The 24,884-nt window shown below is 31.3% G+C and overlaps 4 protein-coding genes across 11 annotated transcripts in view; 1 reads left to right on the plus strand and 3 right to left on the minus strand.

Moving 5' to 3' along the window:
• Positions 1-87: 87 nt before the first annotated feature.
• On the minus strand, positions 88-2,353 carry LOC124428853 (protein D2-like). Its single transcript, XM_046973424.1, has 2 exons — positions 614-2,353; positions 88-520 (listed from the first exon to the last, which is right to left on the minus strand). Exons 1-2 carry the CDS (start codon positions 807-809, stop codon positions 159-161), a joined length of 558 nt encoding a protein of 185 aa, XP_046829380.1. The 5' UTR covers positions 810-2,353; the 3' UTR covers positions 88-158.
• Positions 2,354-2,493: 140 nt separating this feature from the next.
• Positions 2,494-3,933, minus strand: LOC124428851 (protein D2-like). Of its 4 annotated transcripts, none has more exons than XM_046973420.1 (3): positions 3,826-3,933; positions 3,102-3,356; positions 2,494-2,992 (listed from the first exon to the last, which is right to left on the minus strand). In XM_046973420.1, the coding sequence occupies exons 2-3, from the start codon at positions 3,295-3,297 to the stop codon at positions 2,640-2,642; spliced, it is 549 nt and encodes a 182-aa protein (XP_046829376.1). In that variant the 5' UTR covers positions 3,298-3,356; positions 3,826-3,933; the 3' UTR covers positions 2,494-2,639. The 4 variants fall into 4 exon arrangements, with proteins under 4 accessions (XP_046829376.1, XP_046829378.1, XP_046829375.1 ...); XM_046973422.1 differs by having other exon boundaries at positions 3,857-3,931; XM_046973419.1 differs by having other exon boundaries at positions 3,702-3,899.
• A 655-nt stretch (positions 3,934-4,588) lies between these two features.
• LOC124428678 (zinc finger CCCH domain-containing protein 14) lies at positions 4,589-10,171 on the plus strand. The gene is made up of 8 exons (XM_046973025.1): positions 4,589-4,826; positions 5,171-5,232; positions 5,387-7,072; positions 7,513-7,669; positions 7,814-7,971; positions 8,084-8,378; positions 8,534-8,660; positions 8,756-10,171. The coding sequence occupies exons 2-8, from the start codon at positions 5,194-5,196 to the stop codon at positions 8,988-8,990; spliced, it is 2,697 nt and encodes an 898-aa protein (XP_046828981.1). The 5' UTR covers positions 4,589-4,826; positions 5,171-5,193; the 3' UTR covers positions 8,991-10,171.
• A 4,570-nt stretch (positions 10,172-14,741) lies between these two features.
• LOC124428630 (glypican-6) overlaps positions 14,742-24,884 on the minus strand; it is a 112,502-nt gene continuing 102,359 nt past the window's right edge. For all 5 annotated transcript variants that reach the window (XM_046972886.1, XM_046972887.1, XM_046972884.1 and 2 more), the window contains 6 exons: positions 18,577-18,719; positions 18,201-18,449; positions 17,759-17,927; positions 17,163-17,568; positions 16,548-16,717; positions 14,742-16,234 (listed from right to left, as the gene is read on the minus strand). In XM_046972886.1, coding sequence (XP_046828842.1) covers positions 15,876-16,234; positions 16,548-16,717; positions 17,163-17,568; positions 17,759-17,927; positions 18,201-18,449; positions 18,577-18,719 — 1,496 coding nt within the window. In that variant the 3' untranslated portion in view covers positions 14,742-15,875. The remainder of the gene's footprint in view (positions 16,235-16,547; positions 16,718-17,162; positions 17,569-17,758; positions 17,928-18,200; positions 18,450-18,576; positions 18,720-24,884) is intronic.

A 24,884-nucleotide genomic window follows, 5' to 3' on the forward strand; every position in this document is an offset into this window, starting at 1 on the left:
CATAGTATAGTAACAACCATGGTATCTCAAATTATTTTATTACTCAATTACACTCTAGAATAAATTGTACGAACGCCCTTTTTATTGTTTCTTTTTTTAGTTCTTTTTTTTTCCTTTTTTTTTTTTTTTTTTAATAGTTTCTTATTGATATTTATTTATTAGAAGATAGAACCACCAAGTTGCTTATGCAAAATTGGCACATAATCATCGTATTCAGCTTGATACATGTTCCCAGCAATAGGATCGCCAAGGTTGTATTTTTTTGCGAATTTCTTAATAGAAAATTGTCCACGGTGTTCGTTGCTTTTATTTGTTAAACGTTTCTCATCGAAAGTTAATTTTTTGGGTTGCTTATATAGAAGGAAAACAAAACGATGAAGACCAGTTCCTTTTGGTGGACCAGAGCCAATATATTCGGAGAGAATTTCACCTTTGCTAATGTCGTTACCAGGTATATTACCAATTAACCAATGATGCAATTCTCGCAATTTGGGATCCTTTCTACTTGGTACATCGGGATCTATAGGGGAAGAAAAAAAAAAAAAAAGGTGTATATTTAATTTTTCTTGCTTATCGTAAAACAATCATTAGCTTATAATAGATCTAAATTTACCTGTCATACAAAGAGTATAAAAAGTGTCGGAATCGCCAGTCCACTTGACCATAGGTTGATCCTTAACTTGTGTGGGTGTTAAAACTTTACCAATTTCAACGACGACATTATTGGGATAGACCACTTCCAATACGGCTGCTGGTACTTTATCAATAACATCGGGAATAACTCCATGTTTCTGCAATTCTCCAGCCATGGAAGAATAATTAATGAGTTTCAATTTTAAGGATCGTCTTTTTAATGAAAAAGAAAAAAAATCGGTAATAGGACAAACAATTTTTTTCAAAGGAATATCTTATCGATCTAATTAATTCGAAACAATTTATTTTACACAACGAGATAAACAAAATCGAACATTGTTGACGTTACTAATAGTTGCTAATATCTATCGCTGCTAACTTCGTCGAAGGAATAAAATTTGAAATTGAAAAACCGGAAGCTCTCGTATTTAATTTCACGTTCGAGTCAAAAGACGGATGAATTTTGAATAATTGAAAGACGACGTTTATCAAAACTATCAAAAATGAACTTTTATTTGAGCTTTATACTTGAAGATCACTATTATTATTATTGTTAGTTTATATTAAATGAAATAATTATATTATCATTTATATTGAAATAATATAATAAATATAAGTATTCACTGATTAATTTAGACGGAACATTCGACGAAATTATGTCATTTTTGTCGTCTATTTATATATTAATTATTATATCTGTCAATTATATATATTATTTTCTAATACATTTGTCCGTGATCACTATGAAAGACAACGTAATAATATTATTTTGTCCAAAACTATATCTTATATAGTTGACATTTTGTTCACACCTGTCGCTTGTAGTTAACATTTTGTCCGCACCTGTCGCTGTAGTCGCACACGCTTCGAACGAAAAGTGTAATGGATAACCTTAACTCTCTACATGCATAATCAAAGAGCAATGATTAGAAAAAAATTTCAACATATAAATTTATAATATAGCATTTTACATGAGTATAAGGATATTCTTATAAGAAAGAAACATGATCTTTTAAAAAAGAAAATAAAAAAATAACATAAATTTTGTTGTATCAAATGTAAAACGTCAATTTCTATGATAGAATTAATTAATTAATTAAGTAAAATTAATGAGTTAATAATTATTATATATTCATTCGCGGTATGATTCAGAAGAATTTTACGAAGTCAATTATTAGAAGTATGTTTACGAATTCGTCGATAATTATAACGAATACAATGGAGTATAATCATAGTTACTATACCGTAAACAATACTATAAATAATTATTAAGTATATGATAATATGCTATTGATAATTGAGATATGTTAAACAAAAGTTAAATCCACAACAACATATATACTATTTATAAATAAGTTAATACTGTTATTATTATATTGCATTATTTCAATAAATAACTTTATATATTCTTATGTATATTAAAATAATACTAGGACAATAATAAGGGACTTCTTATTAATATCATTTGATTCTAATACAAAATTCAATTTGCTTGACAATTGAGAAATTTCTTATATTATGATAAATTATGTTGTACAAATTTTAAATGAAGATATTAGTCTTACAATTTTGTCTGATTATAGGTTAGGTAAAGTTTTTGTATATATGTAAAATATCAATGTTTTTTTGTTTGAAATGTAATGAGAAAATATTTCAAATATTACAACTGTTGATTAATGTCAATCTTTTTATTGAAACACTATCAATATGTGATATTTTTTAAATATTTTTGATCTAAATATTGTATGAGTTGTAAGGAGGAATCATTGAGTAAAATATCTTACAAATATTCTCATATTCATTTATCTCATAATATGTAATTATATTAATTATAAGAAGAAAATAATGATAATACTTGTCTACATTTCTGAAATTTATTGAAAATTATAGTACATAGTACCATTTCCTTTATGAACCCTGTAGTAAACTATATAAATGTATCCTTTTATATATTATATTGATAGTATAGCATGACTAAATGTTATTATTAATGAAAGTAAAACATTTTAATCACCAAGTTGCTTGTATAAGATTGGCACATAATCATCGTATTCAGCTTGATACATGTTCCCAGCAATAGGATCGCCAAGGTTGTATTTTTGTGCGAATTTCTTAATAGAAAATTTACCACGGTTATTGCCACTTCTATTAGTTAAATGTTTCTCATCGAAAGTTAATTTTTTTGGTTGCTTATATAGAAGAAAAACATAACGATGAAGACCAGTTCCTTCTGGTGGACCAGATCCAATATATTCTGAAAGAGTTTCACCCTTGCTAATGTCATTGCCAGGTATGTTGCCAACTAACCAATGATGCCATTCACGGAATTTGGGATCTTTTCTACTGGGTGCATCTGGATCTATAAAAGAAACAATATTATATATATATATATATATATATTAAAATTTTTTTCTTGTAGTAAAACAATCATTATCTTATAATATAAATTAAATTAGTTCTAAACTTACCTGTCATACAAAGGGTATAAAAAGTATTGGCATCGCCAGTCCATTTAACCGTAGGTTGATTCTTAACTTGTGTCGGAGTTAAAACTTTACCAATTTCGACGACAAGATTATTAGGATAGGCCACGTCCAGTACCGCAGTTGGTACCTTATCAATGACATCGGGAACGACCTCATGTTTTTGCAATTCTCCAGCCATGGAAGATAGCAAACGAGTTCCAACTTTAATAAGGTTTGGCTTATTAGCGATAAAGGTAACTGGAAAACAAAAAAAGAGAGAAATATCTTTAATGTAATCTTAGCAGTTCGACTATTACGAAGCAAATGTTTTTTCCACGATAAAAATGAACAAAATCGAGGACTTGTTGACGTTGCTATCAAATTATCGCCGATAACTTCGTCGTAGAAACCGAAGGGAAGGGGGGGGGGGTGTGTGTGAAAAAAGCCGGAACATCGTACAACACCTAGCGATATTACTACAAACGTAAATGTGAAAAGACGATCAATATTATGTAATTGAAAGATTAAAAATATATTAGAATTATCAAGAATGACTATTTTATTTTTCTTTTTTTTTGTTTTACGTTTTTGTTTTGTCATTACTTGCGTTTAGAAAAAGCAGTTTCATGTTGTTTAACACGTACAAATTCGTGCACGTATACGAATGAATGAAAATATGCCGATCCTTTGTGAAAAAAGAGATCAATTGACTTTATTTAGAACGTACAAAAAGATTAATAACAATTTGCGAACTCAACTCGTCGTTATTGCGTGTACGTCGGCCGGCTACTAACGAGTTGATACACGTAATCGTACGAACTTACACGAGTTTAACCGAACGATCATGTAACGGGTGTATAAAAATAAAACGTTTAAAATGAACATATATACTTGAATATTATAGAAAGATCTAATTAAAAAAAAAAAAAAAAAAAACAAATTAAAAGTAGATAGATAAAAAAATTCGATAAATAATTATTGTCATTAAAATATCTTCAGTTAAATATGACCGATTAAATAATTATGAAATCATCGATTATACGACACGATATTTCTTTTGTCTTTTTTTTTTTTTTTTTTTTATAAACTTTTATATATAAATTATCATTGTCTAATTTACAAATAAAAATAATTTCGATATATAAAAATTTGCAATTTATACTTTTAAGCCACGCGAATATATAACATTTACACATCTAATCGTTAACAATACTCATTTATATGATTAATAATTATAATTATAGTTTCATTGTTATTAATTATAATGTCAATGTGGAAAAAAGAAACAAAAAAGAAAAAAGAAAAAATATAAGAAATTTGATAAAAGTATATAATCATTGATATATGTCGTAAGAATAAATGATTTAATTTTTATTTTGAATTTGAATAAGTGGCGGCAAATCTATAACCACGTAAGTCAACAGTGCATCCAACTTAATACGAATATATATGTCTAGACGTTGGAAGCTTGTAGAATAATCTTGAATTAAAGTACGGTAGATTATTGTAAACGGTAACCTAAGTTTCATAAATCTAAAACATTAATTTATCCTAATTGCTTGTATTTAAAAAGGGTGGTTATAGTTTTGGCACTTTCATCGATGAATATTTTCTTTCATAAATCATATGATATAATAATCGTTATTGCAGAATGAATTGTGACGCATGTTATAGTGATTTTAATGTTGTAATAAAAGTTCCCTGTTCGATGCAGCGATATCTACTTTAGTAAGTATTCCAATTATAATGGAGTTGTATCGCGGAGAGAATCTCAAAGAGACTGTCTGACACAACATGGCAGAGAATATTTTTATCCGATAATAATTCATAATAATTACTAATGCAATCTTGATAGATATTTAAAAGGAAAAAAAAAAAAAAAAAAAGAAAACGAGAGAGAGAGAGAGAGAGAGAGAGAGAAAATAGGAAAAAAAGAAAGAAAGAAAGAAAGAAAGGGGAAAAAAAAATAGAGAGGAGAAAAAAAGACAAAAGTAAAAAATAGGAAAATAAATAAATAAATAAATAAAAAGGGGAAAAGGAAAGGAAGTTAAAGCTTTCTGTTTTATTTGAAGTGATATCGATTTAATCAAACACGATGGATATACGGGGAATCGAAGTAACGAATCAACTTAGAGTAAGTAAAAAAAAAAAAATCTAAATACTTGTTGTTAATTAATAATTATGTAGAATTTGAAACGAATCGATAAATTTCTTTCATCTTCATTTTCTCTCTTTTTTTTTTTTTTTTTTTTTTTTTTTTTTTTTTTCTTTCCCCCCATTTTCTTTAGAGTGCTATACGTGCAAAGTTATTAGAGTTAGGAGTACGTTATGACGAGGAATTACCAGATTATATTTTAGTAATGGTAGTGAATAAAAAGTCTCGTCAACAAATGCACGAGGATTTATATTTATTCTTAGAAGACAGTACAACACCGTTTGTAGATTGGCTACACGATCAGGTTTTAAAGAAGCTTCAAAAAGTAACAGTCGCTAAGAAGAAGTCATCGAGAGAATTTGTGCCGACTGTTATAGTTAAACAAGAGGAAGAAAGGAAGAAAAGGAAAACGTCTACGACATCGTTCTTGGAAGATCAAACGAGCGAACAGAGCGCAGAGAAGAGTCCTGTTAAAAATATAAAAGATGATAAATCTTTGAATAAGCAAGTAATTGGTGGAAAGTCAATTCCAACGAATCAGGCTAATTATGTAAATCAGGTTAAGAGCACTGATAAATGTTCTAAAACGACTCATAATGAGAATAAATCCAGTAACGTTCCCACGCCTACAAATCATCATCATCAGATACAAGAAAGTAATAATACTAACAAGGATAATAATACCGCGGAAGTTTCTATTAAATCTGGCGACATTAATAGAAATTCAAAGACGAATAATAGCTCAGGAAGAAGTTTAAAGAGACCTTTAGAATCTGGAAATGAACATTACGAATCTTCGGAGAAAAAGGATAACGATGGGAAATTATCGAAATCGTTAGAAGGAAATGACAATTCACCGGAGGACAACGTTAAGAAATTGAAATCTTTTGTGGTCTCGGTTAAGAATCGTCTTGGCGTAGCATCACCAAGAAAGAAATTCGAAATTTACAGAGAAAGGGCGGATAACGAAGCGCGACACAAACAATTGGACAAACGATTTGATAGGAAACGATTTAATAATAGCCATAACACGAATTTTCAACGTAATAGAAACTTTGAAATAGAGGAACGTAATAAGAGAAATAGGGAGATAGAGATGAGACAACAAGAAGCGGAGAGAGTAAATGATATAAAGAGTCGATTGGGTACTATTAGAAATGATCGATCAAGCAAAATGATCGATTTGAAGGATAAAGGTAATACTAATATGAAATCAAAGATACCTGAAAAATCAACAGGTAGTGTGAAAGATCGCCTTGGAATTAGCAATGCTCATAGACCACAAAAAGCAACGACATTAGAGACGGTAGAATATAAGATTAACAAGTGCTTAGAACAAGATCGTAATACTTTGATCGGCAACAAGAATATTAAAACTAGATTAGGACCATTGAAAAATAATTTCAAACCAGTAAATTCTAAAAATTATTTGAATCCGCTTACTCAATCTTCCCATGGCAGTGAAGACGACGAGGATCATTCTCAAGTACCTATAGAAGCAGAATTAAATGACGAAGTGGACGAAGTTAATGCTGCTCCTCTTAAATCTCATATAATAGCTGTAAAGAAATCTACACCGCCAAAGACTGATAAAAAAAGAATTAAAGCCATAGAGAAAGTTAATAAAAAGGTATCGAATAATATGGACGATGAAGAAATCGAAGACGCTAAGCTTCCAAGTAAAGTTATTGTGACTCCAAGACCATTGAAGCCTTTGCAGCCACTACAGAAACGTGCGACACAATCATTGTTGCTTAGAGCAGTTGCAGAAGCCAATCAGTCGGTCGTCAAACAGAAGAATCCAGAGCCATGTTTATTGGTACGTATAAACGAAATAACGTTTAATCTTTTGTTTTAGTAATTCTTGTTTGAGAGGATATCCCAAACTGATTACAATTTTTTATTTATGTTCTGTAGCTGTTTAATTACTGATTACTTGATATGAAGACAAATCAAGAGTCCAACATTTCTAAAAAAAGTGCTCAAAAGTATGAATGGTATAGTTCTTGTAATGAGTGTAAAGTAAATTTAAGGTCATAATGATAAAAATGAATTGCAACTGTATAGTTAGGAAGGAAAGGAAATAAAATTCTACCTGTTTAAGTTTTTCTATTTTATTTGTAACGCTATATATATATATATATATATAAATATATATATATAAACACACATATATATATATACGAGATAAAATTGTTTCAGCATCAAATTTTGATGTATTAAGATATTATCATTTAATTAAAGAATCACTTTTGATAGGAGAAGAAACCAGTTTTGAAGCGTCTTAGGCCAGCTCCGTCGAGGGAATTAAGCCAAAGTTTGTCTGTACGTTTTAATGCTAATAAGAGGCTAGTCATGGAGAAAATTCAAGTTGAATTAAATACAACGGATCAAGCGGAATCGGAAACCAAACCTTGTAAGTTATTTTGGACCTATTTGACAATCAAACCTTGTGTAAGTTATATGAATTAGGATTATTTTAATACATATGTTTTGTAAATCTTATATATATATATATATATATATATATATATATATATATATATATATACATATATAGATATACCGCACGTCACCGATGAGCACATGGGAGTGGTCATGTCTTTATTCCAAAGAAGCGATAACAACCAAAAGTTTTTAGTTACTTTAAATGGATATAATAATAATCTTGCAAAAGAGAAAGCTATTTCTGACGATGAAGAACGCTTAGAAATGGAGGTAAATAAAAAGAAATAAATAAAATAGATTGGTTATCGTTAGTATGAATTATTCTCAGACTCTTAGATATTCTTTCTTTCTTTTTTTTTTTTTTTTACTTTCCATTCATCAGGTAAACGAGGACGATGAAATGGCACTTTTAACAGTGCAGAACGAAACACTTGGACAAAGTGATTCGGAATCAAATGTTCTTCGAATAACCGAGGTGGACGATGATGGTGACTCGATTATGAAAGACATAAATGAAGAGAACAATGAAAATTGTAATACAGAAAATGTTGATACCGTTGAGAGTATACCAACAAAAAGAAGAAAATTAAGTCCGATAATATATAACAGATCTCATTCACCGAGTTCAATTGAAGTAAAGTCTACAACGGTATATGGTAGCGTAACAACGACCAAACGTACGTACAAATTTTATTTTATATTATTTCAATGACAATATACTATGATCGATAATTACTATGTTTGTCTTCTTCTTTTTTTTTTTTTTTTATATATATATATATATATATATGTATTATAATTTTTTCTTTCTCCTTCTTTTCCATATGTATAGACAAGAGATCAAACGTAGAGAGTGGTGTATCTACGGTGATCGATAAGTCGAAAGAGAAATGTCGATATTGGCCTAATTGCACACTTGGAAACAAGTGTGCATTCATGCATCCTGCCGTTATGTGCAGGTAAACAAATATCTTAACGAATGTTTATTAAATATTTCTTTTCCTTTAAATTTATTTCGCTCAATGAAATTTTAATTTCAATATTGATTCCACAGTGCATTCCCGGCGTGCAAGTTTGGAGATAAGTGCGCGTACAAGCATCCAAAGTGCAAGTTTGGATTATCCTGTACAAAATTAGGATGCGTATTTTCGCATCCCATTCAACAATGCAAATATCATCCATTCTGTAACAAACCTGCTTGTCCGTATTCACATCCGGTAGCGCATACAGCATTAACGCCAGAAGCTAATACACAGAGAGCAAAGTTTACATGGCGAAGAAGCGACTGAAGGAACACTTGCTAGATCTTTATAATAGATCTTTTAAAAGGATTTAATTGTACATATTTCAGTTCGTTCAGTATGATTGAATAAGTGAACTTTGTACAGAGAATGAGATAAGGGAGAAAATAAGAGAGACAGAGAGAGAAAGAAAATATCAGAGAAAATAGTTATGTTGTAAACTAAAGAAACAAAATATCTAAGCTGAAAATTAATGTTCAAGTCTTTCACGATTAATCTACATTATTATACGTATATTATATATATATATATATATATATATATTATATATATATATATAGAACACAGTATGCTAAGAAGCAAAATTTGCATTTGTTAAATACACATCGTTTTTCGAAACGCCGATGAAAATATTAGGCAATATTGAATTTATTTAATTATTAACGATTAAAATAATATTGTCGAAGACACGTTATCACTATGATACAAGAGATATAATACATAAGAAAAAAGAAAAAAGAAAATGAATTACCGTACAGACATACACACAGTTGTGAAATTTAAATTAATACATATATATATATCTACGTCGAATTAATTAATCGCAGAATTAATCGACAGTCTCTACACCCAATATGACGTGTTAAATAAAAAAATAATTTTCATCGCGCACGAACGATATGTAATAATAATAATAATAATAATAATAATAATTATAATAATTATAATAATTATAATAATAATAATAATAATAAGAAATATGTGAGCGAATAATATTATAACTATATAAATATTTCTTTTTTTTTTTTTTTTTTTTTCATCGCTAATATATAGTGTCATACTTATTACTATTTAAAAGTTATATTATTTTTTTTTCTTCTTCTTCTTCGAATAATAGTTTCTTAGAGTTCTAAAGTTTTTCAAAAGTCTTTGAACGTTTGAATTACACTAATCTTATTAATGATCGTTATTAGTTTATATTGCATTGAATAGTGAGATGTAGGAAATATAGAGAGTATAGAGATTGAAACAATTTACTTCTATGTATTTGTATCACATCCTAATTATTATCGTGTATATGTGTATATATATATATATATACATATATATGCATAGAATTGAAATAACTGGCACTTCATTCCTCAGCGGACCAGAGAACAATTGTCTTGAAAAAAATATGTAAAGTATTAAAAAATAAATCGTACATATGCAAATAAGAGATATAAAAACGTAGATAATATTAATTACATGGATATCTATCTATCCATTTATTTCTCTTACGAATTCCTTTACGAATTTATCTTATTAAAGATGATTTTACTTTTTTCTTTTCTTTGTATTTAATTTTCTTTTTCTTTTTTTTTTTTTTTTTTTTTTTTTTAAATAACTAACAACAAAATAAAAAAGGAAAGGAAAAAGCGAGAAATGAGGAAAAGACAAAAAAGAAGGAAGTTAGAACAAACGTGAAATACGGTATATATATATAACGTTATAGGTGGAGGAATGGTTCTTTGAGTATTTAAATTTATTACATTACGTTTGATTGTTAAATTAAAAAAAAAGAAAAAACAAAAAAAAGAAAAGAAAAGAAAAAAAATATGAAAAAGAGATCTCTATCGAAGAACTTAATCTCGATAATTTTACACAGATAGGAAATGTTTCAAGTGCATGTTCGCGTACGGATTGAAGATTATTATAATAATAATAATAATAATAATAATAATAATAATAATAATAATAATAATAATAATAATAATAATAGTAATAATAATAATAATAATAGTAATAATAATAATAATAATAATAGTGATTCGCTTGGTCGTTTTTTAATTATAAAACAAAAAAGTGATATCAAATGAATCGTGAAATGAATTAATCCAATCGAATGAATTAAATCAAAAGTATTTTATAAATAAAATAAGAAGATATATAAAAAAAAAAAAGAAAAAGAAAAAGAAAACGATCCAACGTTTGTTTTATATATATATATATATATATATCAGATATTCACAAATGATATTAATTAATCAAATTTTCATTGATGATAATAAAGTCGTTTTCTTCTTCTTTATCTTTCCTTTCTTTTTGTTTATTTCTTTTTCGTTTCTTTTATCTTTTATTTTTTTATTTTTTTATTTTTGTTTTTCTTATATTTTTTTTTGGATAACTTAATTTATCATCAATTATATTAACAGGCTGCGTATGTATGTATGTATGTATGTAGATATGAATGGATTTTGCGTGTGTATGTCTGTCTATTTGTCTGTGTATTATTTTTTGAACATTAGATTAGCATACAAACGACGAAGGAGATCAAATAACTATACGGAATAGGACATAGATAAAAAAAAAAAAAAATCGACGATCCGGTACAATTATCAGAGATGATCTCGTGATAAGAATCATCACGATGAAAAACTTCCATTATTATTATTATTATTATTATTATTATTATTATTATCATTATTATTATAATTATGATTATTATTATGATTATTATTATGATTATTATAATTTCTTTTTTATTGTATTTTATTTATCCTTCTTTTTTACCCCGTTTCTTTTTTTCTTTTGTTTACTTTCACTACTTACAATTTCCAACATTAGATCATTCGAACCTCTCTCTCACTCTTTCTCTCACTCTTTCTCTCTATCTCTCTCTTTCTCTCTTTAGCTATCTTTTTCTCTCTCGCTCGCTCTCGTAATGATTCATATCGAACGGACATCAATGATTGATAAACCTATCGTATCTGTAATATTTTAATTGTGTCTGTAAACGTAAAAATTCTATATAATAAGTACTGTATACATAAAAACGTATATAATATCCTAAGCGCGTTGTTAATCTATTTTATTCGCGATAGAGATTAGAAGTTATCATTCATCATTATTTTATTTTTCTATTTTCCTTCTCTTCTCTCCGTTTCCACATTTTTCTCACACGTGGCTGTATCTATGTTGTTGTTGTTGTTGTTGTAGTAGTAGTAATAGTAATAGTAGTAGTAGTAGTAGTAGTAGTAGTAGTAGTAGTAGTAGTAGGAGTAGTAGTAGTAGTTGTGTTGTTGTTGTTGTTGTTGTTGTTGCTGTTACACTCATTAAAACGCATGTTTAAGTAAGAGCATTGTCACTTGAGATTTGTTTGGACCTTTCAATCATATTGTATGTTTAAATACATGCGCTCTTTCTTTTATTATGTATTATTTTTTCTTTTTTTTTTTTCCTTTACACGCATAAGTTCGACCATATTACGTATAAATTGTATTCTGTTGCCAAGTTTTGGAAAAAAACAAGTTCGACAAATCGGTAATTGCACGCGAAACATTCATTCATTCATTTCTTTCTTTCTCTCTCTCTCTCTCTCTCAATCTTTATAATTCAATTTTTTTTTTAATAATTATATATCTCGTATATAAATCTACTTTATTATTATTTTTTATTTGTTTACTTTTATATTATTATTATACTTATTATTATTATTATTATTATTATTATTATACTTATTATTATTATTATTATTAATATTATTATTATTATAACTACTATATATATATTTTTCTTATAACGCACTGAGCTATGTTTGGCGAATATTTAATTCAATAAACGATTAACAATTATTATTTGAAATATTTCATTAACATCACTTTCATTAACATCACTGAATCATTACAATTCGATATCGTTATTAATTGTTATTATTAATTGAATTAAATATTGCCCAACAGTTGGTACTTAAGGGGGGCACTTCGAGAAATCCTTCTTTCTTCTTTCTTAGTTTCTTTTAATCTTTCTCTCTCTCTCTCTCTCTCTCTCTCTCTCTAAAAACCTTACACACAATCTCTCATATATATTCTCGCACGCATTTTTATTTTCTTTTTCGTTTAAACGTGATAACACACACATTAATTACATTCACGTATTTACTTGTGGATTATTATTATTATTATTATGGAGAACAAATTTCTTTTCTCAAGGCTTAACAATTTTTGTCAAAGGTTCCTTTTTTTTTTTTTTCTTTTCTTCTTTTACCTTCACATTAGAATCATCAAATGTGCGTCGAAAAGGAAAAATAAAAAATAAAAAGAACAAGAAAAAGAGAAAAGAAATAATAATGAAATTCATTAGTTTTAAAAGAGACTTTTGAATTTCTTCTCAACGTCATGGACATTAGTACTTTTCTTAGAGAAATTAGAGAGAGAAAAAAAAAGAAAAAAAGAAAAAAAGAAAAAAGAAAAAAAAATTAGGAACGTCGTTTTTACATTAAATACAATTAATTAAATTGGTATGCCATATAATGTGCAGCCGCCAACGAATATATATATATATATATATATACCCCAATTATAGGGATAATTTTATCAAAAATTGTATAATTATATGATCGTTATACAAAAGATCTTCCTACGACAACCCTGTTCCTATTTAGTGCATTAACGCACAATATTTTCTTTCTTTCTTTCTTTCTTTCTTTCTTTCTTTCTTTCTTTTTTTTCTCTTTTTTATTTTAATAATTTTTCAATTAATTGTTCTCACAAAGAAATAAGAAAAGAAGAAATACATCGCGCGTACCTGTAATATTCCTTTACTTATCCATTTAGATATGTTTCGTTAAAATTAACAAAAAGTCGTATTGATCAATTAAAATTCGCAAAACAAAGTATATTATACTTACATACATATACATATACACGTACACACACATACACATATATATATATATATATATACAAATATACATATATATATATGTATGTATATATATATATATATATATATATATATGTATGTACGTGTAGGTACGAACCTATTTACGCACGCGTTATTTCCGTTCAACAAAATATTTCGAACGTAATATATAACTTTATATTAATTTAATTACATATATATATAATATATAATATAATATATATAATATAATAATATATTATAATTACAAATAATTATTTAGTTCGTTAGCGTTATTAGTTCTATAATATTTTCACTAGATTTGTAAAATGTCCCTTTTCTTTCTTCTCCTTCTTCTTCTTCTTCTTCTTCTTCTTCTTCTTCTTCTTCTTTTTCTACTAATCTTTCTTTTCTTTCCTCTTTTTTAATTTTTTTCTTTTTCATTTTATTTCACTTTATTTTATTTTATTTTCGATTCGCGTTAAAAGCAAATAAGAAAACTTTAAATGCGTCAAAGTACGTGGACGTGGAGAATTGGCCGAGATGATTGAGCTCGATTTATTTTGATTTTTATCACAGGAGCTAACTTTTCTTCAGCTTTTTCAGCACGTCGACTTTGCGCCTTCCTTACTTTTTCTTTTTTTTAACTTTTACTTTTTCCTCTTCTTTTTTTTTTTTCTTTCTATTTCTTTCTTTCTTTATCATTTTTACTTTCTCTCTCTCTCTCTCTCTCTCTCTCTCTCTCTTTTCGACACTTTTGTTTTCATTAATAATTCGATGCGACGCATTTTTTTTTACGTCGGCGACACAAGAAGAAAGAGAGAGAGAGAGAGAGAGAGAGTGAAAGAGAGAGTGAAAGAAAAGAAACTAAAAAGACCAAACAAAAAAAGAAGAGAGAAAACACACTCTTCGCTAGTTATAAGCATAACTAGTGACTTTTGTCAAAAAAAAAAAAAAAAAAAAAAAAAAAAAGAGAGAAACAAAAAGAAAATAAAAGAAGAAGAAGAATGAGAAGGAGATAGAAAAAAGGAAAGAGAAAGAAAGTGAGTAAAAATAAAAAGAAAAAAGAAGAGAAAAAAGAAAAATAATAATAATAATAATAATAATAATAATAATAATAATAATATGTAATATATGTAAGTATGAAAAAGTTTCTCCTTTATTTCCTCTTGTAACACATTCTCTTTCGAATTCTAACTCGATGAAATTATATTCTGTCAATCCCGTGGTATTAGTTAACAAAGCTCAACGTGGGGAGGAAAGGGAGTTGGGTGTAGGGATGGGGGTAGGATGGAGGAAGCAGCGAGGGAGGTAAAATCTCTAAAAAAAAAAAAAAAAAAAAAAAAACCCTCCCCTGAGAAAAAAGAAAAGAAAAAAAAAAGAAAACTTCAGATCTGTCAAGTAGTAGTAATAGTAGTAGTAGTAGTAATAGCAGTTGTAGTAGTCAGTAATAATAGTAGTAGTAATAGTAGTAGTAATAATAATAGACTCGCGTTTTGGAGAGTTCAATGCCATCGCGCGAGACATTAAATTCGTATACATACATATTCGTTCGGGTTCGATCAGAGGCTGCTTTACATGATTTACAATACAAAGTGGTGTATGTATGATAGTACATTTGATCGAAGTACACTCTTGTAACATAAAGTAAGAGACTCTCAAAAGAGATCTAGATCGATCCATCGATCGATCATGAATGTGAATGTCTATATATATATATATATATATATATACATATCCAGAATATGCATACATATATATATATATATATATATAAATATATATAGAGAGACTATCGTTTCACGAGTGTCTCCTAGGATCATAGTCCAGAAAAAAAGGGGAAGAAAAAAAAAGAAAAGAAAAGAAAAGAAACGAGAGAAAGAAAAAGTCACACTTCACTCGTTTCATCATCGTCGAATTATCAACGAATATTCACGATATTTTTTCCGTCACTCGAGAGGGAGTATCATCAGTTTCACGTAGGCAGGTTGGTTGTTGGTTAAAGGGGTAGAAAGAAGATCGATCAGACAGGTGACAGGATTGTTCTTCTGCTGGTTGTTGTTATTGTTGTTATTGTTGATCAATGGGGATAGGCGGGCGTGGGGGGCAGGGGGTGGACAGGGAGTAAAATCGTCGTTCATCGAATGAAAAAGAGTTTTTACCGTTCTCCCACGAACACATACATGAGAGGAGAGAAGATTATTTACACTTGTAGTACACAATCTACCGAATCGATGATGATAATAATAATAATAATGCCGAATATGATGATCACAGCCACTCGGTTAGACATCCACCAAACCACATAACGACAATCGGCACCAAATACGTTGTTAGTGCACGCGACAATGATATTTTTTGTCTGCTAGCTCCACTAACGTCTACCGTAGACGTTGCATTATTGCCACCATGTTTCTTAACGTTGTCATTGATATTTGGTTTGGTCTCCGTGTCCATCTTCCCGCCTGTTGGTACCTCTTCTGGACCTTTATTAGGTGTTGCCTGTTTCGTTGGTTGTTCTGGGGATGAATGATCGCCACCATAACCTGATCCTTCCTCGAAATGATTCTCGTTGTCTATACCACCCGAACCGTCACCGGATCCACTTCCCGATCCGTACCACGTTTCCTCTGAAAAGTAATAATAATTATAACAATAATAACAATAATAATAATAATAATAATAATAATAATAATAATAGGTATAGCGAGATAAAGTCATACCGATTCAGGATGGACATTTAATTGTATCAATTTAATTATTATATCGATATTTAATTATATCGAAATTTTGAGGGATGATTTAACAAAGCGATCTCACGATTTAAAATTGTGATTTATATATATCGAATAGAGAGAGGAGTGGAAATTAACATCTCTCTATGTTGTATATTATTGCTTGTTGGTTGTTGGTTGGTTGGCTGGTAATTAATTAATTAATTACCTGTATCTATCCAATCGACATCTTGACCATTGAATGCAGATCTAAGCCTGTTCGTTATCGTTGTTAATGCAAATATTTGATCTCTAACGATCGTAGGCCTTGGTCCGCTACTTCGTACTTCCGGATTTAATGGTTGCGTCTCACCGTCCGATGATACGGGATATATATATCTACGAATATTAATAATGAATATTGATATCATCCTAGTTGTTATCAATTAGTATAATTATTATTTAAAATGAAGATAGAATAGCTTTTGCCTTCTTTTCGTTTCTTTTTTCTCTCTTTTTTTTCTTTTTTTCTTTTTTTTTATTGTAAAAATTTAATATCATTTTTTTTATTACATTTTGTCACCTATCTACTTTTACAAATATATATAATACCATTAAATGATAAAATTCTTTTTGAGCCATCGAGTAAAAAAATAAAATATATTTCAGTAATAAAGAATTATTTCTGAGACTATTTTATCTTATTCAATTTATTGTGTCATTAGATGATCGTCAGTTAAGTCTGCATTTACAATATAAATTTTCATTTGCAAAAAAGTTGTATACATTTGCAGTGAAAAAAGAAAAAAAAAAGGAAAGAATATATATATATATATATGCTCACTTATCAACATGTGTGCCGTTCCAACATTCCTTTGTATTGCTAGGTGGTTGTACTAAACCGTCATTGCATAACTGATAAGGTAGATAGACCCAGAACTGTCGAGAATCTCTCACCCTCTGTCTTATCTCTTTGACGAGCTTGTCCAGTATCGCAGCGGTCGAGGAACGATCCTCGGCCGACGTTTCCTGATCGAAGTTCAAAGATTCTAGTTCCAACTCTCTGTTATCTCTTCGTCTTCGTCTACCTAAGACAGGACGTCCGCAACCGGTGAATATCCTTTGCGAGACGTCGCTACTGCTCTCTTGAAAGTTCATTATCGCTTCCGATATCTTCAAGTTTATTGGTTTCATCAACATCTCTATGTTGAACGGGCCGAGCAAACGATCGGCTACTTTATCGAAGGCCTCTATTTTGATGATATAAATTAAATAAATAAATAAATAGAAAAAAGAAGAGGTGAATTAAAAGAAAGAAAAGGAAAAAAAAAAAAAAAGAAGAAACCCTCAATTAAAACGATTATCGAAATAATCGAAAGGAGAGAGAAAATATATAAATGGTAGGATATATATATATAGGTGGGAGATCGTTTTACTGACCGACAAATTGATTCCATTCGCCGTCAAGCGCCACGTGCTGTGCTAAACACCCCTTCATTACGTTAGTACACATGTCGCCGCAAGCCAACACCTTCCCTGCTATACCGCTGCACGAGAGACAGGCCGTCATTCTTGTCAACGCCGCAGCACATTCTGGTGATGATTTCAACTACGAATGTATATATATATATACATATATATATAATATATATATATATATATATATATATATATATATATATATATATTATATATATATACAGATACACACACACACACATACACATATAATTATCATGAGAATAATAATTAGGAATAATCGATGAATTGATGATAATCAATCCTGTTTTTTCTTTCTCTTCTTCTTATTATTATTATCATTTTTATTTGTTTTTATAATTATCTTTTAAAGATCCAGATAATAATGTAACTTCGTTATTACCGTTTGCATGTTCTTCAAAACGTCAGCAGCTACTGTTAAAGCTTGACTGAAGGCTCTAGTAGAAACGAAAGATCTTTTTATTTGAACGCTGAGTTTTTGTGGTACATCCCCGAACGGCCTCATTTCCTTCATGTGATCGCCCACGCATTCCAAATACTTATCGTCGAACTTATATTGACTGTTCAACACGGTGAACATCTTTTGATAAAGCGTATTGAAGAAATTGTCCATCGTGTCATCCAGATTGACCTGCGAAAGATCATAAATAAATAAATAAATAAATAAAATAAAAAAAGGGAAAAAACGAGTCAATTGATTAAACGATTCCGATTATTATGTTATATATTGTTATATATTAATTATGTTATAAACTCACCGTTCCCTTAGCATAATAATTCTCAAGTTCTTTGAACAGATCCGTGAAGACGTAAGCATTTTGTTCATACAAAATCCCATAAGTTTTCTTGAACATCTCGTGGAAGCCTCTCTTGCTGGTCGCCAAGAGTTCCTTGAAGAAACCTGCGAGCAATGAATAAGATAATAAACAAAAAGATATATAAATAATCACTTAAATAAACGAACAAACAAATAAAAAAAGCAGAATCGAGAAAAAAAAATTGATCAAACAAGAAAGAAAAATGAAAAACAAAAAAAAAAAGAAATAAGCCGACAGAATCATTAATAAGATCCACCCTTAGCAATTCGTTGTTGAAGGGTTACTTACGAGTAAAAAAAAAAAAAGGAAGAAAAAACAAAAGAAAAGAGAAAGAGATAGAAAGAGAGAGAGAGAGAGAGAAAATTATTCCAGAATTAAACTTATTCGTTTCTCCCCATGTCCAATTTTATCGGTCCTTCTTTTCTTTTTCTCTTTTTTCTTTCTTTTTTTCATCTCTCTCTCTCTCCCTCTCTCTCTCTCTCTCTTTTTTTCTTTTATCATCGTCTTTTACCAGCTCCTCTTTTCTTCCTCCAACCAATCGTCCCGTCCCGTCCAGTCTTTCAGCACCCCTACCCTCTCCGAAACCCTTGAAAAGGGAGCAATTAACGCGAGGAAATCGTTCGTCTGCGGGATTTTTTCTTACTCCTTCTAGGACGAACTCGTAAAAATGGCACGATCGACGCGATAGGTACGGGATCGATGGTTGATGAAATAGAGGGATGAAAAGGGAAAGAGGGAAAAGTTTCGAAGGGAGGTTGGAGAGATGCGCGCGCGAAAGAAAGAGAGAGAAAGAGAGAGATAGGGTCTAAAAAGTAAAACGTCTAGGGGGTACTCGAGGCACGCCGGTAACAATGGCGGTAGCTTTCCTCCACCCCCTTTTCTCTACCACCACCACCACCACCACCACCACCACCACCACTACTACCTATTCTTGCCCCCTCCAACCCCCTCCCTCTCTTTATCTCTATCCTTCTCGCTCTCCAGAGTTTTCGTCACGCTTCTCAGGCCAAATCACCCTCACGGTCACCAACAGTCCTCAGGGAAAAGACTGAGATAGAATATGAGTGCCTGTAAGTGTGAAAGTGAGTTAAAAAGAGACAGAGACAGAGATAGAAGCATAGTGTACACCACCCTTCCAGGAACCTCCTTATCGTCACTTCAGCCGCGAAGAATGTGATTAAAATTCCTTTTAACGACGAGTAGACGTTCCTGGTGTAACGAATAGCTGCCACCAGTCGCCACTGCCATTGCCGTCACTGCCTCCACTTGCCTTCACTAATACCACCATCATCATTGCCACCTTCACTACCATCGCCATTGCTATTGCCACTGATACTACCACCCCTCCTTTATCGTCTTAGTCGACATCTACGTCGCGTTCTCTTCTTCTACGTCTACCTATCATCATCTCGTCGACGTACAAAGGGCAAAGCGAGAGCGCGCGAAAAAAGACAGAAAAAAAGAAAAGAGAGAGAGAGAGAAAGAGAGAATGAGTGAGAGAGAAAAAGAGAGAAAGAGAGAGAGAGAGAGAGAGAGAAAGAGGAAGCACTTAACACCGACGGTGTAAGTTCGTCTCGGCTATTAATTCGCGATATTTCGCTTCGCTACACTCTCCCTCTCTCCCCCAGCTCTCTCTCTCTCTCTCTCTCTGTTTTTGACATTATAGCTTTTTTTTCTTTTTTTTTCCTTGTTGTTCCCTTTTACCACCCCTGCTATCCTTTCCCCTGCTTTGAAATATCGACTAATTTTCATTCCAACGTCGGCGCCGTTGCTAAGTCCGCCGTTTTAACGTCGCTACCCCTCACTCTCTCTCTCTCTCTCTCTCGTTTTCTTTTTTCTCTTTTTTATTTTTTTTTCTCTTTTTTTTTCTCTCTTGCCAGAGCTTGTGAACGTCATGGATTCGTGCGTGTGTGCCTTGCGTGCGTTCTTGCGTGCGTTCTTGCCTATGTGTGCATCTGCGTGTTGCAAGCGTATGTGTATACGTATGTCAGAGAGAAAGAGGAGAGAGAGAGAGAGAGAGAGAGAGAGAGGAGAGAGAGAGAGAGATTAAAAGAGATCTGAAATCGTTTATTTCACGACTTATCGCAATAGAAATGAAATGAAATTACGAATGATCATTAATACGAATGATCTACAAATTTTTCAACGTTTGTCGTCCTTTTAAATAATAATAATAATAATAATAATAATAATAATAATAATAATAATAACAAAAAAAGAAGAAAGAAAAAAATATCTTGTATCATCGTTGACAATGATTCCTGTAATGTATTAACATGTAACATAACACGTTAGAATGCGTCTCGGCGTGTCTTTTTTCTTTTTCTTTGATATCTCCATCATTTTTTTTTCTTTCTTTCTTTCTTTTTTTTTTTTTTTGACATCATCCCTTTCTCTCCTACCATTGATGTCCCGAGTAAAAATCAGTGACGTGACGCGCCGTCAAGATAAAAAGCTACGTGAGATCTAACGATCCTAATTAACGAAATTACTCTGTGCGGTGCGACGCTTCTAACGGTCCGTATTTGAGGTCTTCAATCTTTTCCATAGTCTACTATCATACAGTCAACGTGCTCTCCCTTCTCTTCTCTCTCTCTCTCTCTGTCACACACATATATACATAGATATATACTCTTTCCTTCAACACCATCCCCGTATGCGAAGTTCCTTTGAGGCGGTACCTAGCTCTACCTAGCTACGTATCCACTTTACTTAGCACTCTGCATGATAGGAGTTCACAGAGAGCCTTCTAGACTCGAATACGAGAAGGGTTCTCTTCCGCGCTTATACAGGGTGTCGCGAATGTGTCTCGGCCGCCTTGATTTAGCCCTGTTACGAGTTCTCTCTTCTTCTCTCTTCTTGTCTCTCACTCTCTCTCTCTCTTTCTCTATCTATCTATCTGTCTATCTCTTTCTGGTTCACTATGGTACACTTTGGTCTCTCTATCTATTACTCTAAAATTGTCTCTTATTTAATTAATACCATCATAAGGAGAGAACGAAAATTTGCCCAGTTTGATGTCTGTCCGCGTACCTAAGAGATAATAAATTTAACGTTCAGTTATGTTACGTTGAGTTACTCTCTCTCTCTCTCTCTATCTATATATATATAATTTTTTTCAATTAATTGATTCTATAACAAATGAAATAGAACGAGACACGTAAGTAAATAAGTTGATTAGCAATTAAATATCTTCTAATAATTTCTACATTATTATTCTTCGAATAATTCAAAAAAATCTCTTTTGTTATTTCTGAAAAAAAAAAAAAAAAAAAACCGCGAACTCCTTTTAAGAAAAACATAACGAAGCTTACTTTCGTCGATTAAACGAGATATAAATTAGATCTTAAGCGCGTTTAAACGAACGAGTTATGTTTTGATCATGGATCACAAAGGGAATCTAGTTAAAGTAAAGGAAACTCAAAGAGCACGCAGGTTCACCCAGTAGAGTCAGGACTGATGCTTGCAGTCTGGTTGGCTGACTGACTGACTGGTTGGCTGGTTGGTTGAACTGGCTATCTAGTTGGTTGGATTCGAAAGGGTTGAGGAAAATGTGAAGGAGTTTCTAAAAGGGTTCGGCACGCAATTACGTTGTCCGAGAGACATCCGAAAGATAGGATGAGAACCGATTGTTAGTATTACCTGTCAAATTTCATAGACGTAGGTAGAATGAGCATCCTATCTGACACGCGAACGTCGTCACCCTCATGTTCACTCTTTCTCTCTCTCTCTCTCTTCATCTCTATCTATCTAACCCCTTTTCCATTGAATATTCACCGACGGCAGGGAAACCACAAACGAGACTGTTTGTTGGGAACAGAGACGAACTTGTACATGGATCTATGTATTTCTATGCGTACGTGTTTGTGTATGTGTTTGTACGAGAGAGAGAGAGAGAGAGAGAGAGACGATGATGGAATTAATAACGCGAATATCCGCACGATCAAAGGCATCATCTGCTTGTAAATCATCATCATCATCATCGTCGTCATCATTATCGTTGTCATTGTCCATCGAATAAACGACACAAGAAATTTGTTTATTACGACAATTACATTTTAATTTATGCCAGAGATTCGTTTCTATTGGATCGAATACTGTTGTTCTTTTTTTTTTTTTTCTTCTTTTCTTTTGATTAAATCAGACAACGATTAATACGAAAATATTATTGTATTCATCGTGAATGATATTATCCCATGCATATGTAGTTCTTACATGGAAAAGATAGTTTCGTTTGTTTGTCATGTTATTTACATGCAAAAAAAAAAAAAAAGAAAAAAAGAAAAAGAAAACGATAAGAAAAGAAAAAGAATAATTCTACGTACGCTATCCATCATACATATGTAGTACATATGCATATGATAAAAGCAAACAGATATTTACAGAATATTATCAAAACGAGAGATTTGCGAGATTAAATAACGTAGAGAAACATTCGGATTTAGATTTAGATTAGGGAGAGCGAGAGAGAGAGAGAGAGAGAGAGGGGATAAAGAGATAGATATAGAGAGATAGATGATAATAGGAGACGATGCTCTATAGATCTCTATAGTTATGCATCTCTACCTTTCCTACACGCCTTGCAACTGCGTCGATTCGAGAAGATCAAGCGGTGGGATTACACGTTGGGGAAAACGGGAGCTTGTCGGTTCGGACCGCTGGGAGTTAGGATTAAAAGATTAGCAAAATTGCCGTTTCACGAGAGGAGTTCCGGATCGTACCGGTAGCTTCTCTAACGCTTCTTCTTCGCGAACGAGTCTTCTTGAAATATCATGAGAAAAAAGAGAAAGAGGAGGAAAAGAAAGAAAGAAAGAAAAAAAAAAAAAAAAAAAAGGGAAAAGTTCGGACAAATTTATGAAAGATTTTTATTCTAATCATTATTTCTCTTTCTCTCTCTCTCTCTCTCTCTCTCATTATTTTTACATTTTTTCCCATCTTATTAATTAAAAAAAAAAAAAAAAAAAAAAAATGAAAAGAAATTGTTTTAAAAAATTTGTAGTTTTAATTCATAATCTTAGTTTTTCTCTTTACAACTTTTCTTTCTTTTTCTTCTTAAGGGAATTCTTCGACATTCTCTCCGCCTCCCTACTGTCCTTTCTCAACCTCCCACTCTACACCCACAAGTACTGTTCGTAGAACAATCCCTTTATATATATATATATATATATATATATATATATATATATATATATACATGTACAAAGTGAAATTCTTCTGAATTCGCAATAAAATCGTTTTACGTCGATCGAACCCTTCTCGTAGGTCCAAAGATAGAAAAAAGGATGTCCCGTTTATAAGGTTGGTATGTCTGTTCGAGGAGAATAACCCTCGGGAATGCCAAAATCGTTCGTAACCCCCTCCTGCCCAAGCAAGGGTCCCCCTATCAAACGAACCAACCCCCTGCTGCCCAAAAGCAAGGGTCCTCCTCCCTCTATCACCAACCAACCCCCTTCCATCTACTTCTCTTGACGTCCGTGTTCGTGGTTTAGTTGGATACAATAGGGAAAAAGCTTGAGGAGGATTGGATAGGATGGGACCAGGATGGGATACCAGGGGATGGGGTGGATAAAGGTGGTGGCGGAAGAGGGATAACAAAACTGGTAAGGAAGGGGGAGGGAGAGAGGATTGTCGCGGAAAGTTCCGAGTGAGACGGCTGAGTACCTGCGTACGAGAATCCACCCACCGTTTCCACCTCCCATCCTCCAACCCCTTCACTAACTCTCTCTCTCTCTCTTTCTCTGCTTCTTCTTCTTTCTTCCTTTCTCCCTGGGTTTAATTAAAAAAAGAAAAGAAAAGGAAAAAAAAAAAAAGTAAAAGTCTCACGAGTTCTCACTCAACCTTGAAGAAGGATCCTATCTAAAAGGGGTTGAGGAGCCAGCTCGTTGTCAGTATCCACTCACTTGTTGTATCCTCGAGGCTCGAGGGTTAACAAAAGGGGTGAATTTGAAATTTTGAAGAAAAAAGAAAAAAAAAAAGAAAAAGGAAAGAAGAAAAGGAAAAAATCGAGACACTTTTTTTAATTATCAATAAAATTTTATAATTTTAATAATAATTTTAATAAGATTATTTCTTTAAAAAAAGCTTCAGAGGAAAGAAGAATTTCCTTGAGATTACTCAATATCTTCTTCTAATTCGAATTTAACAAAAGAAGAAAAAAAAAAGAAGGGAAGAATAATAAAAAAAGAAAAAAAAATTGTTTTATATTCATTCGTGTTTTATGAACGATTAAACGAGAGAGAATTTTTTCG

This window comes from Vespa crabro, chromosome 13 (genome assembly GCF_910589235.1).
Source record: "Vespa crabro chromosome 13, iyVesCrab1.2, whole genome shotgun sequence".
In the NCBI taxonomy this organism is placed as follows: domain Eukaryota; kingdom Metazoa; phylum Arthropoda; class Insecta; order Hymenoptera; family Vespidae; genus Vespa; species Vespa crabro.

What these genes read in the sequence shown, in the direction of transcription:
- LOC124428853 (XM_046973424.1), bottom strand. Translation starts at nt 809, where the DNA reads ATGGCTGGAGAATTGCAGAAACATGGAGTTATTCCCGATGTTATTGAT. An exon ending in TTATACTCTTTGTATGACAG is followed by an intron (nt 521 to 613) that starts GTAAATTTAGAT and finishes CTTCCCCTATAG; the next exon opens with ATCCCGATGTACCAAGTAGA.
- LOC124428851 (XM_046973419.1), bottom strand. Translation starts at nt 3,726, where the DNA reads ATGAAACTGCTTTTTCTAAACGCAA. An exon ending in ACTGCTTTTTCTAAACGCAA is followed by an intron (nt 3,357 to 3,701) that starts GTAATGACAAAA and finishes TTTGTTTTCCAG; the next exon opens with TTACCTTTATCGCTAATAAG. An exon ending in TTATACCCTTTGTATGACAG is followed by an intron (nt 2,993 to 3,101) that starts GTAAGTTTAGAA and finishes TTTCTTTTATAG; the next exon opens with ATCCAGATGCACCCAGTAGA.
- LOC124428678 (XM_046973025.1), top strand. Translation starts at nt 5,194, where the DNA reads ATGGATATACGGGGAATCGAAGTAACGAATCAACTTAGA. An exon ending in ATCCAGAGCCATGTTTATTG is followed by an intron (nt 7,073 to 7,512) that starts GTACGTATAAAC and finishes CACTTTTGATAG; the next exon opens with GAGAAGAAACCAGTTTTGAA. An exon ending in AAGAACGCTTAGAAATGGAG is followed by an intron (nt 7,972 to 8,083) that starts GTAAATAAAAAG and finishes TCCATTCATCAG; the next exon opens with GTAAACGAGGACGATGAAAT.